This window comes from Oncorhynchus gorbuscha, linkage group LG09, assembly GCF_021184085.1.
Source record: "Oncorhynchus gorbuscha isolate QuinsamMale2020 ecotype Even-year linkage group LG09, OgorEven_v1.0, whole genome shotgun sequence".
Classification (NCBI taxonomy): domain Eukaryota; kingdom Metazoa; phylum Chordata; class Actinopteri; order Salmoniformes; family Salmonidae; genus Oncorhynchus; species Oncorhynchus gorbuscha.
The window spans coordinates 71,749,509-71,762,278 of NC_060181.1; the positions used below are offsets into that span (position 1 = coordinate 71,749,509).

General features: G+C 43.2%; 1 protein-coding gene across 14 annotated transcripts in view; it reads right to left on the minus strand.

The window, feature by feature from the left end:
* map2 (microtubule-associated protein 2) overlaps positions 1-12,770 on the minus strand; it is a 176,595-nt gene that overhangs the window by 8,001 nt on the left and 155,824 nt on the right. For all 14 annotated transcript variants that reach the window (XM_046363308.1, XM_046363307.1, XM_046363305.1 and 11 more), the window contains one exon: positions 11,153-11,299. In XM_046363308.1, coding sequence (XP_046219264.1) covers positions 11,153-11,299 — 147 coding nt within the window. The remainder of the gene's footprint in view (positions 1-11,152; positions 11,300-12,770) is intronic.

Consider the following 12,770-nt stretch of genomic DNA (forward strand, 5'->3'; position numbering starts at 1 on the left):
CAATTCACCTTCTGAATGCACACATACATACACGATCCATGTCTCAATTGTCTCAAGGCTTAAACATCCTCCTTCAACCTGTTTCCTGCCCTTCATCTACACGGATTGAAGTGGATTGAACAGGTGACACTAATAAGATATTACAGCTTTCACCTGGATTCACCTGGTCCGCCTGGAAAGAGCAGGTGTTCCTAATGCTTTGTACACTCAGTGTATGTATTATTATCCGCCCAAGTCAAGCACGGACTATTATCCGTTTGTAGTAAACGTCAGGTGCACATAAAGACAATTTACGACAACACTCTCATTCTGTTATGAAGAGCTGTTGCCTTACGACAACCCTCTCATTCTGTTATGAAGAGCTGTTGCCTTATGACAACCCTCTCGTTCTGTTATGAAGAGCTGTTGCCTTACGACAACCCTCTCATTCTGTTATGAAGAGCTGTTGCCTTACGACAACCCTCTCATTCTGTTATGAAGAGCTGTTGCCTTACGACAACCCTCTCATTCTGTTATGAAGAGCTGTTGCCTTATGACAACCCTCTCATTCTGTTATGAAGAGCTGTTGCCTTATGACAACCCTCTCATTCTGTTATGAAGAGCTGTTGCCTTACGACAACCCTCTCATTCTGTTATGAAGAGCTGTTGCCTTACGACAACACTCTCATTCTGTTATGAAGAGCTGTTGCCTTATGACAACCCTCTCATTCTGTTATGAAGAGCTGTTGCCTTATGACAACCCTCTCATTCTGTTATGAAGAGCTGTTGCCTTATGACAACCCTCTCATTCAGTTATGAAGAGCTGTTGCCTTATGACAACCCTCTCATTCTGTTATGAAGAGCTGTTGCCTTACGACAACCCTCTCATTCTGTTATGAAGAGCTGTTGCCTTAAGACAACCCTCTCATTCTGTTATGAAGAGCTGTTGCCTTACGACAACCCTCTCATTCTGTTATGAAGAGATGTTGCCTTACGACAACCCTCTCATTCTGTTATGAAGAGCTGTTGCCTTACGACAACCCTCTCATTCTGTTATGAAGAGCTGTTGCCTTACGACAACCCTCTCATTCTGTTATGAAGAGCTGTTGCCTTACGACAACACTCTCGTTCTGTTATGAAGAGCTGTTGCCTTACGACAACCCTCTCGTTCTGTTATGAAGAGCTGTTGCCTTACGACAACCCTCTCGTTCTGTTATGAAGAGCTGTTGCCTTACGACAACCCTCTCGTTCTGTTATGAAGAGCTGTTGCCTTACGACAACCCTCTCATTCTGTTATGAAGAGCTGTTGCCTTACGACAACCCTCTCATTCTGTTATGAAGAGCTGTTGCCTTACGACAACCCTCTCATTCTGTTATGAAGAGCTGTTGCCTTACGACAACCCTCTCATTCTGTTATGAAGAGCTGTTGCCTTATGACAACCCTCTCATTCTGTTATGAAGAGCTGTTGCCTTATGACAACCCTCTCATTCTGTTATGAAGAGCTGTTCCCTTATGACAACCCTCTCATTCTGTTATGAAGAGCTGTTGCCTTATGACAACCCTCTCATTCTGTTATGAAGAGCTGTTGCCTTATGACAACCCTCTCATTCTGTTATGAAGAGCTGTTGCCTTATGACAACCCTCTCATTCTGTTATGAAGAGCTGTTGCCTTACGACAACCCTCTCATTCTGTTATGAAGAGCTGTTGCCTTATGACAACCCTCTCATTCTGTTATGAAGAGCTGTTGCCTTATGACAACCCTCTCATTCTGTTATGAAGAGCTGTTGCCTTATGACAACCCTCTCATTCTGTTATGAAGAGCTGTTGCCTTATGACAACCCTCTCATTCTGTTATGAAGAGCTGTTGCCTTATGACAACCCTCTCATTCTGTTATGAAGAGCTGTTGCCTTATGACAACCCTCTCATTCTGTTATGAAGAGCTGTTGCCTTATGACAACCAACCCAACCGCGGTCAGGAATGAAAAAGAGACATTTTACTTTATCTGTGAAAACTGAGGCTGAAAAGACAAAAGTGCAGAATATTAGCCATAGAATATTAGCCAATAAAAATGCACATCTGGAATTAGCCACAGGCAAAGACACAGAAGAGGTTATGCAGCAATTATGGACATAAGTGATATGAAAAGAGAGAAGGAAGGAAGGAAGGAAGGAAGGAAGGAAGGAAGGAAGGAAGGAAGGAAGGAAGGAAGGAAGGAAGGAAGGAAGGAAGGACACCAACATCCAACAGGCACAACAGATACCGTGTGAGTGAATGAGTGAATGAGTGAGTGAATGAGTGAATGGGAAAGCAAGCACAACAGAAGCATACGTATCTGTCAATAAAACAGTGACAAATCAGAAGGGAAACATTAAGATGATTTAATAAAACATGACTACTGTGTGGTCTACCATCAATTGACCTGTTTTCTAATCTTGTACCGTCACGCATATAGGCTTGGGTTGCAATAGTACCTGATAGATACATGCTATACTAGAACCTGACCATGCAGAATGCTAGTGAACGTATTGATAAAGATGGAGCTGTGTTAGTGAAAACAATGGGCGTGAGTTGGCTGGCTTCTGCATAACTAATCTACCCATCAATCTTTTCATTTTCACATTGTTTACACTAGCTAGCCCTTTCACCTCTAAGAAACAGAAATTACAGCTATAAAGGAGATAGGCTGGTCTCAGATCTGTTTGTGCTCTTTCCAACTCCATTGCTTTCACTGTCAAGCCAAACAGTCTGGCATGACAATTTCATAGAGGTGTCAATGCCAGGTGTCAATGCCAGGTAGAACCAGGTGAAAAGGTGAACACAGGTCACATCCCAAATGGCACCCTATATAGTGTCTTATGGGTCCCGGTCAAAAGTAGTGCACTAAATAGGGAATAGGTTGTGATTCTTTTAGATGCTCTACATAGTCTGGGACCAGAATAGAAACCCTGGAGTCCCCAGTCCTGCATCTCCCTTGCACTCTAATGGGTGACTGTGTGAGAGAGATACCATAAAATGAGAGAGAGAGAGAGAGAGAGAAGAGAGAGAGAGAGAGAGAGAGAGAGAGAGAGAGAGAGAGAGAGAGAGAGAGAGAGAGAGAGAGAGAGAGAGAGAGAGAGAGAGAGAGAGAGAGAGAGAGAGAGAGAGAGAGAGAGAGAGAGAGAGAGAGAGAGAGAGAGAGAGAGAGAGAGAGAGAGAGAGAGAGAGAGAGAGAGAGAGAGAGAGAGAGAGAGAGAGAGAGAGAGAGAGAGAGAGAGAGAGAGAGAGAGAGAGAGAGAGAGAGAGAGAGAGAGAGAGAGAGAGAGAGAGAGAGAGAGAGAGAGAGAGAGAGAGAGAGAGAGAGAGAGAGAGAGAGAGAGAGAGAGAGAGAGAGAGAGAGAGAGAGAGAGAGAGAGAGAGAGAGAGAGAGAGAGAGAGAGAGAGAGAGAGAGAGAGAGAAAGAAAGGGGTACCATAACACAAAGAAAGAGAGGAGGTATGTGTGTAAGAGAGCTCATACTACAACGAGAGAACAGGAATGTGTGTGCTGGGGGGGGGGGCTCACTATCCAAGTGGGTACTGGAAATCCCCAAAAGTCCCCACAAGGATAGTCAAACAAGAACAATTCTCTCTCGTGAGGACATTTTCCAGTTCTCCATGGTGACAAAGGCTATCTTAGGCTTAGAGGTTAGGTGTAGGGTTAGGGTTACAATTAGGGTTAGGGTTAGGGTAAGGCTAAGGGTTAGGGGTTATGGAAAATAGGATTTTGAATGGGAATCAATTTTAGGTCCCCACAAGAATAGTAAAAAATATGCTGTGTGTGTTTGTGAGAGAGGGATGGATGGAGGAGAGACACTAAGTGTATTAGGAGTAAGAGACTCACGTTTCCTCCTCCTGCAGAGTACTGTCTCAAATGAGCTGACATCAGACACAGCCCCTCTTACTTCCCCAAGACTAGCATGGTCATTACATCTTTACAGTTAGAAAATATCAGCCAAGAGAGACCCGTTTGTCTCTCACTGACGGCCATGACACTTTGTGTTTGCTTTCTTTATGTAACCAATGGTGACCTTTGAGCCTTGTGTCTACAGCTGAGCTAGTCTGATCCTCAGGGAAAGCTAGCTAGTGTAAACATACTGTAGATATACAGTACAATGTATAGAATAGGAAAAAAAAACCTGAGAGCACAGCAATTGACTTAAATGGGGATGGATCTGTTCTAGTGAATCTAATTCTATGAGTGTAAAGTAACATCCCCTGACATGCTGTATGTACTGTATGCCTGTCAACAGGGAGACAAGGTGCTGAATCTGCCACGATTACTCAGACTGTCTGTTCCAAACACAGACTGTGCCTGCCCCTGCAACCCAAATGGCACCATATTCCCTATGTAGTACACTACTTTTGACCAGAGCCTTATGGGTCCTGGTCAGATGTAGTGTACTATTTAGGGAATAGGGTGATGTTTGGGATGCATCAAAATTAGCTAAGGCACAGGATTTCTTTCTAAAACAGTCACAGTTTGTGTGCCGGGCCGGGCCTGCTATAGCTGTAAGGAGACAAGGCAAGTTTGATTGCGAAACAAACATGAAATAGCAGGATTAGTCGGGCTGCGGAGTACGGAACATCTTAAGACATTTGCAACATTCATAACATGTATCACGCTTGACATGCAGCGAGTGGGGAAGAGAACCGAAAGGAAAGTCACAGGCCAGCAGATTGTCAAGAGAAGAAGAGAAACAGTGAGCAGTGGATTGAAGCGGAGTGAAAGAAAGAAAAGGTTAGAGAGAGCAGAGGAAGAAGAGAGAGATAGGCAAAAGGGTAATCTGGTTGGCGGTCACAGCTGGAGCCTCATAGAAAAACAGCAAACAAGTAGAACACATTTTTCCTCCCGTTGCATTTCTCTCACCACAATACAAACATTTGGATATATCCTCTGGTGTTGTACTTCTCTATATACCACGTATGCTTACAACACACATCCTTATACATATGCATAGTCTCTACAGGCCTACGCCACTTTAAGGCCAATACTGTGAGGTTGTAATACTTCTCTAGGTTTGAATATTCCATATTGCGTTCCATCTCATAACAGGTACAGCGAGGTACAAAGGATTGTTGGATTCGGAGCACAAGTACGTGGACTCTGCATGGAAGATTGATGCACAAGTGTTGATGATACTGCATCAACACCCTCATTGTTGCATGTGAGAATATATATATATATCCATCACTAGAGTGGGTATATATTACAAATGAATGACGAACAAGAAGTGGAGACTTCAGTTTTGATCATCAAGCTGTTCAGATAAGATGCTGAACCATACAGGGCAAAGTGCTCATGAAAGGGATTCAGTGATTTGTCTTTAGTCTTATGCACATAACAATGGAACTGTACTCCCATGACAGTAGCTAGCTAGCTAGTAGTAGCTAGACAGTAGCTAGATAGATACAGTAGCGAGATAGATACAGTTTGCTCTTCAAGGGAGAGACCAGGAGAGATCATCACTCACAGTCAGATTGGAGAGTTGTGTAAACATACCAAAGTGGGAGTTGATACATCTCAGAGCTAACTGTATTACAGATTTGGTTCTGGGTCTATAAAGTCTTTTTTGTTGTCGTACCCCAATAAGACTAGCTGTCTCTATTGGCGTCGGCTAATGGTGATCCTAATAAAAGTTCAAATCAATGTGGAGGACCGAGGACCATATTGAGCATGTAGGCAGACAGGCTGATCTAAGACTGTGGGCTGGGGTTGGAGAGAAGGATAGGAGCAGGGGTGGAGGCAGGGTTTGAATTATACAATGACTTGCTATTACAATTTTCTTGATATTTAAATGATTATGGTGGGGACCCTGATTTATTAAGGGGCTGCCCAGTCTCCCCCACACCCCTCTAATTGGAATACCTGCTGAGGGTGGAGGTGCCCCCTGTACGGACGTGTGCTAGAGGGGGACACAGTCCACTCATCTGCCAATAGAGGGACAGAAAATGAGGCCTAGTACATACTCAGGTTGTACTACTGATGCACTAGGCAGTATGGCAGTTTGCATAACTGTTGTGTGGTTGGTTGCAGATTTCTGGGAACTTTCCCCAAATTCCAGGAAAGTTTTGGAACATTACCTGAATTTTGCAATTCTGACCAGGGGTGTCTCCATCAGTGCATCAGTTGTACGATCTGAGTTTGGACTAACTAGGCCAGAGAGAGGAGAAGGGAGAGTGGGAGCAGAAGGGTAGGTACAGGTACATACATGGCCTCCACGAGGAGAATGCTTCATGTTATCCTTGGATCCACATTTTGACTGTACGTGACTGAAGTCCAGCTTCTTGTTTAAAATCTGAATCTAGAGGAAATACAGATATTTAATGTGGCTATTTAGGTGGGGATGAGGATGGATGCTTAGCTTATTCTATGTTATGGAAGAGATGTTTCGGCACAACATGACGAGAACAGATATGTATGAAGGCAGGACAACTGCTGATGGTGATCAGAGGAGTGCTGAATGGAGATTCAATAGAGGCTTACATCCCTTTGATACACCAACAAATAGAAAAGTACTCTGAAATAAACTCTGGGTCCAAGACGTACTTCACTTCCTACCAAGATTTGGCGTGTGTTTGTATCTTGTGTGTGACAGAGTGTGTGTGAGGGGACAAGAGGGGCTTGGTATACGGAGGTACTGTATACCAGTGGGTCGTTGGCTGGCATGTGGGCCCATGTCACACAGACAGACATATGTGCAGCAGACAGACATAAGTTGAGAGAGACCATGCGTAGGAACGATCTCCATATCATATCACATTTGTCACATGCGCCGAACACAACATCTGTAGACCTTACAGTGAAATGCTTACTTACAAGCCCTTAACCAACAATGCAGTTTAAAAAAAATCATATTTTAAAAAACAATACAAAAAAACAAATAACAAAAGATAAAATAACAATAGCGAGGCTATATACAGGGGGTACCAGTACAGAGGGAGTCACTGTACTGTTTATGGGATACTGTAGTTCTGCTACTGGTACTGGCTTGATTGGAAGTACTGTATAGGTTCTGCCATGCTACATGCCTGTATATGTATCAGGCTCTACTGAAGTATCCTGTAAGTGTGCATCCCAAATGGCACTCTATGACAGACAGAAGTTGACAGACAGAAGTCATTGGTGCTCTCTAGAAGGTCTGAATCCCCATAACAACAGTTCTGTGAAAGGTCCTGACAGAGTAATGGCTCTATGTAATGAATGATGAGAATGGTGACATAAACACTCTCCAAGGCCGAAGAGGTGGGAGACCTTGGTTGCGTCCAAAATGGAACCCTATTCCCTATATAGTGCACTACTTTTGACACGGGCCCATAGCGCTCTGGTCAAAACTACTGCCCTACCTTTCCAAAGAACATACTGAATAAAGATGGAAGGCAGCAGGATCCACAACCCTGAGAAAACTGTAGCTTAGTACTAAAGAGGAACATTATAGCAGTGGTCTTATACATTATAGCAGTGGTCACCAACCCGTCGATCGCTATCAACTGGTCGATCTCCATTGACTGGTCGATCTCCAAGATATTCCTAGTTGATCGGCAAACATTTCTGTAAAAAACCCAAGGATGAAGCCTTGCATTCCTATTTTTTGTATTTGTCTCGTGCTTTTAGAGGTAGGTGCGACCAATTCAGCCTCCCTCGCTGGGTAGGCGAAGTGTTCCCATGTTGAACCATTACATGTGTCTGAAGGTATAAACTCTGCCTTCCCGGGGGGCCCGGATAGCAAATCAAGTGCACTATAGGCCTACCACTGGCCATTCAGATGGCTCAGATTACCGTGTCTGCAGTAACGTCGCAGGCGCAAAAGAAAGCTACAGCAAAGTTAATACAATGAGATTTCAAAACGTTTAAAACCATGACCAGAGAGAGACTGTCAACTAAAACAGCAAAGAGATGCTGTGTTTATGAGTGAGTTCATGTTTAAGTTCTTAGTCAGCTGTCATGCCCTGACGTTAGTTATCTATGTTTTATGTATTATTTTAGTCAGGTCAGGGTGTAACAAGGGTGGGTATGTGTATTTAAGTCTTGTCTAGGGGTTTTACTATATCTATGGGTTTTTTGTATGTTTAGGTATTTGTAGGTCTATGGTGGCCTGAATTGGTTCCCAATCAGAGACAACGGTTTACCGTTGTCTCTGATTGGGGATCCTATTTAGGTTGCCATTTCCATTTTGTTTTTTGGGGGTTATTGTGTATGTATAGTTGCCTGTGTCAGCACTCGGTTTAAATAGCTTCATGGTCGTTTTGTTTAGTGTTTATTCGTTAATTAAAATAGAATGTATTCATATCACACTGAGCCTTGGTCTCTTCGTTATGACGAACGTGACATCAACACTGTCAACACCTTTATTCAAACTTTTCTATTTTCATAAAATGTGCGTTCTTCCTACTTCCACTTGCGCTACAACCAGCACTGCAGCTGTAATGATAGTGTAACGGTTTTCTAGGTGTGAAGGAGAGTCGGACCAAAATGCAGCATGTAGATTGCGATCCATGTTTAATGAACAATCGTAACACGAATCTAAATACAAAACCTACAAAACAATAAACGTAACGAAAACCGAAACAGCCTAATACTGGTGCACTTACACACAGAACAAAGACACTAAGGACAATCACCCACAACAAACTCACAGAATATGGCTGCCTAAATATGGTTCCCAATCAGAGACAACGATAAACACCTGCCTCTGATTGAGAACCACTTCAGACAGCCATAGACTTAACTAGAACACCCCACTAGCTACAATCACAATACATACACACCACATACAAAACCCCATGCCACACCCTGGCCTGACCAAATAAATGAAGATAAACACAAAATACTTTGACCAGGGTGTGACAGATAGGCTTGCACTATTATAATTAGCGGCTTGGGTCTTTTGTAATATTGAGGAATACTTTTTCTGTTAATAGGAAAAACAACATGAATTAATGCGGTGCGACTCGAGTTTTGTCATCAGCTGGAAGACAGTTTCAGAGGAGGCAAAGGAGAGCGGAAGGATGTTGAGAGCTGCTCTCTTCCTCCATTGAGACCTTAAAAACCCAGTAAAATAAAATGATTTAAAAACGGATCTTTTATAGGTGTGATCATATTATAGTCTGCCTCATATTTTGAAATATATGTTTTTTTAATGGTCCTAACATTGGCAGGGCGATTCAACCAAAGCCAATATGCGATGATAATATATTGGGCCTATAGCCTACTGCATAAACCTCATTGCTATAGCACTGTTTTTAATAGGTTCATGTTGCATAGGCTTACATTTCAGTCACGTTAAAACAAATCTGAGTGGTAGATCTCGACTTGCATTTAGACTCAAAGTGATCTTGAATCAGAGAAGGTTGGTGACCACTGCACTATATCTTCCCACTAAAGACGCACAATGTATGAGACACTCAGCAGCAATGGCCACACAAAGACGACAGACTCCCTCACACAAGACGACAGACTCCCTCACACAAGACGACAGACTCCCTCACACAAGACGACAGACTCCCTCACACAAGACGACAGACTCCCTCACACAAGACGACAGACTCCCTCACACAAGACGACAGACTCCCTCACACAAGACGACAGACTTGAGATAAGATGGACAACACGTCAGCAGACAGGAGAAAGCCCATAGCCAGTGTTGGCGCTTAAACATTTTCAAGTGCTGAAGTTTGTAATAACATCTGAGAGACATTCAGGCTGTAATAACCACACAGACAGAACATGAGGTGATATACCAGGTGAATGAAAGATAACCAGAAAGTTGTGTTGTCTGGTAAAATATATACAGATTTCTCTCTGTTACCTGGATAAGAATCAAAGTCAAACTAAAACAGTAGCCAACACCAGTTCAGGCAACAAGGAAGGAAATCAAAACTAAAGTGTTTACCTTAATCCATCCTAGCTTCATAGACAGTGAATGCGTAAGAAGAAATATTCTACCACAATTAATGACATTAAGACTAAGACATTATACTAAGACCAGAAACCCCCAACTCATCCTCCTTCCCCATTCTACCTCTATTCCAGTAACTGTATGGTCAGTTTCAAAATGATTCATCAGCTTCTCGAACACTTTACTCACTTACGGGCACAAATAGAGGAGTTCCTAAGTGGCTGTCGAGGGTTGTGCTACTGAGACTCCTAACAGGTTTATCATAACACTGACAAAACACTCCAATCATTTCCCAGCCATCGAGTCAAAAAAGCCGAAGCAAACACCATTGCATCAAAGGGGGGATTAATATTAAACGCAGTTTAACGCAGAATCAGGCACAGATTGTGTCCAAAATGGCACCCTATTCCCTTTATTACACTACTTTTGACCAGGGCCCATAAGCTTTGCTCAAACACAGTGCAGTTTACCGGGAATAGAGTGTCCTTTTGGATGCAGACACTGAGAGGTTGGGAAATGGCAGCATAGCAGCCTTGACAACCCCGTGCCCAGACAGTCACCTCAGGTTGTTGTCACTTCCGGTTGGAACCTCTATCAGAGACACTTGCAGCCAGCCAGTCACCCGGGAGTTGAGTCTAGTTTGCCAGCGGTGGTGGGAAGACACTAGCCAGGGGTGTAAGCCTTGTTTGGGCTGAGCCATATGGGAGGCAAGAGAGGTAGAGGTGTTCCAGAATATTAACTAGCGTTGATGGTGAGCTATAGAGGGATATTACAGAGACAATGCCACAAGCACTGATCCTCCAAGAAGATTCATACTGTGTATGTCTTCCTTCATCACAACAATGTCCTTTTCCCATCTCGCTCATCTGAAAAGCTCAGCTGCTACTCCAGAAGCGTTTTTCTCATTGCCCTCCTTTTAAAACCCAGCAAACAACGACCAGACAGACAGACTGAGGGAGGGAGGACAGAGCTACAGTAACAATGGAGCGACAGACTATAAACGTGGAGAGGGACACAAAAGACAGGGAGAGGAAGGGACTGAGGAGGGTGGAACAGGGGATAAAAGCCTGGGAGGAAAGTCTGAAAAAAGGAACCAGCAGCTACAGCATTAGTCAAATACAAAACAAGACTGAGGTAGACAGAGAGGCAGAAACAGAGCATAAAGAGGTAAAAAGAAGGGAGGGTTAAATAAGGGAAGGAAGAAAAGAGAAAGAGGGAGGAGGGGGTATAGTAGAAACCCATGGACGATCACTAACCTGGCCCCCCTTGGGCTGGTAATTGATGTTGTCTGTGGAGCCGATCTTAGACTTGACATTTTTGAGGTCTGGCAGGGGCTGGTTGAGGACGCGGAGCTGTTTGGGGGTGGTGGCAGGGGACTTGGGAGGGGTGCGGAGCAGAGCCACCTTGAATAAATTAATTGCCATAAGTTGAATTAATGCCATGATATACTCAGATTTTATTTGGAAAAAAGATGAGCTAATATCAATATGATCTCCTGAATAAATAAGGGATAAATCCATAAAGTACAATTATATACAGTGCATTCGGAAAGTATTCAGACCCCTTCACTCTTTCAATATTTAGCCTCATTACAGCCTTATTCTAAAATGTATTAAATAAATGTTCCTCATCAATCTACACACAATACCCCATAATGACAAAGTGAAAACAGGTTTTTATATATTTTTGAAAATGTATTAAAAATATAAAACAGAAAAAAAATAATTTCAGTGGTATTCAGACCCTTTGCTATGAGTCTCGAAATTGAGCTCAGGTGCATCCTGTTTCCTTTGATCATCCTTGAGATGTTTCTATAACTTGATTGGAGGTAAATTCAATTGATTGGAAATTATTTGGAAAGACACACACCTATCTACAGTTGACAGTGCATGTAAGAGCAACAACCAAGCCATGAGGTCAAAGGAATTGTCCGTAGACCTCCGAGATAGGATTGTGTCAAGGCACAGATCTGGGGGAGGGTACCAGAAAATTCCTGCAGCATTAAAGGTCCCCAATAAAACAGTGGCCTCAATCATTCTTAAATGAAGAAGTTTGGAACCACCAAGACTCGTCCTAGAGCTGGCCGCCTGGCCAAACTAAGCAATCGAGGGAGAACCAATAACTCGTTGGTCACTCTGACAGAGCTCCAGAGTTCCTCTGTGGAGATGGGAGAACCTTCCAGAAGGACAAACATCTCTTCAGCACTCCACCAATCCAGCCTTAATAGTAGAGTGAACAGACAGAAGCCACTCCTCAGTAAAAGACACAACAGCCCGCTTAGAGGATGTTAAAGGACTCTGGCCATGAGAAGCAAGATTCTCTAGTCTGATGAAACAAAGATTTTACTTTTTGGCCTGAATGCCAAGCGTCACGTCTGGAGGGAACCTGGCACCATCCCTATGGTGAAGCATTGTGGTGGCATTATCATGCTGTCGGGGTGTTTTTCAGGAGTGGCTTCAGGACAAGTCTCTGAATGTCCTTGAATGGCTCAGCCAGAGCCCAGACTTGAACCCAATCGAACATCTCTGGAGAAGCTGTGCAGCGACGCTTCCCATCCAACATGACAGAGCTTGAGAGTATCTGCAGAAGAAACTCCCCAAATACAGGTGTGCCAAGCTTGTAGCGTCATACCCAAGAAGACTCAAGGCTGTAATCGCTGCCAAAGGTGCTTAAACAATGTACTGAGTGAAGGGTCTGAATACTCATGTAAATGTGATATTTCCGCTTGTTATTTTTATTTGATAAATTAGCAAACATTTCTACAAAACTTTTTTGCTTGGTCATTATGGGTTGTTGTGTGTAGATTGATGAGGGGGGGAAACTATTTAATCAATTTTAGAATAAGGCTGTAATGTAACAAAATGTGTAAAGTCA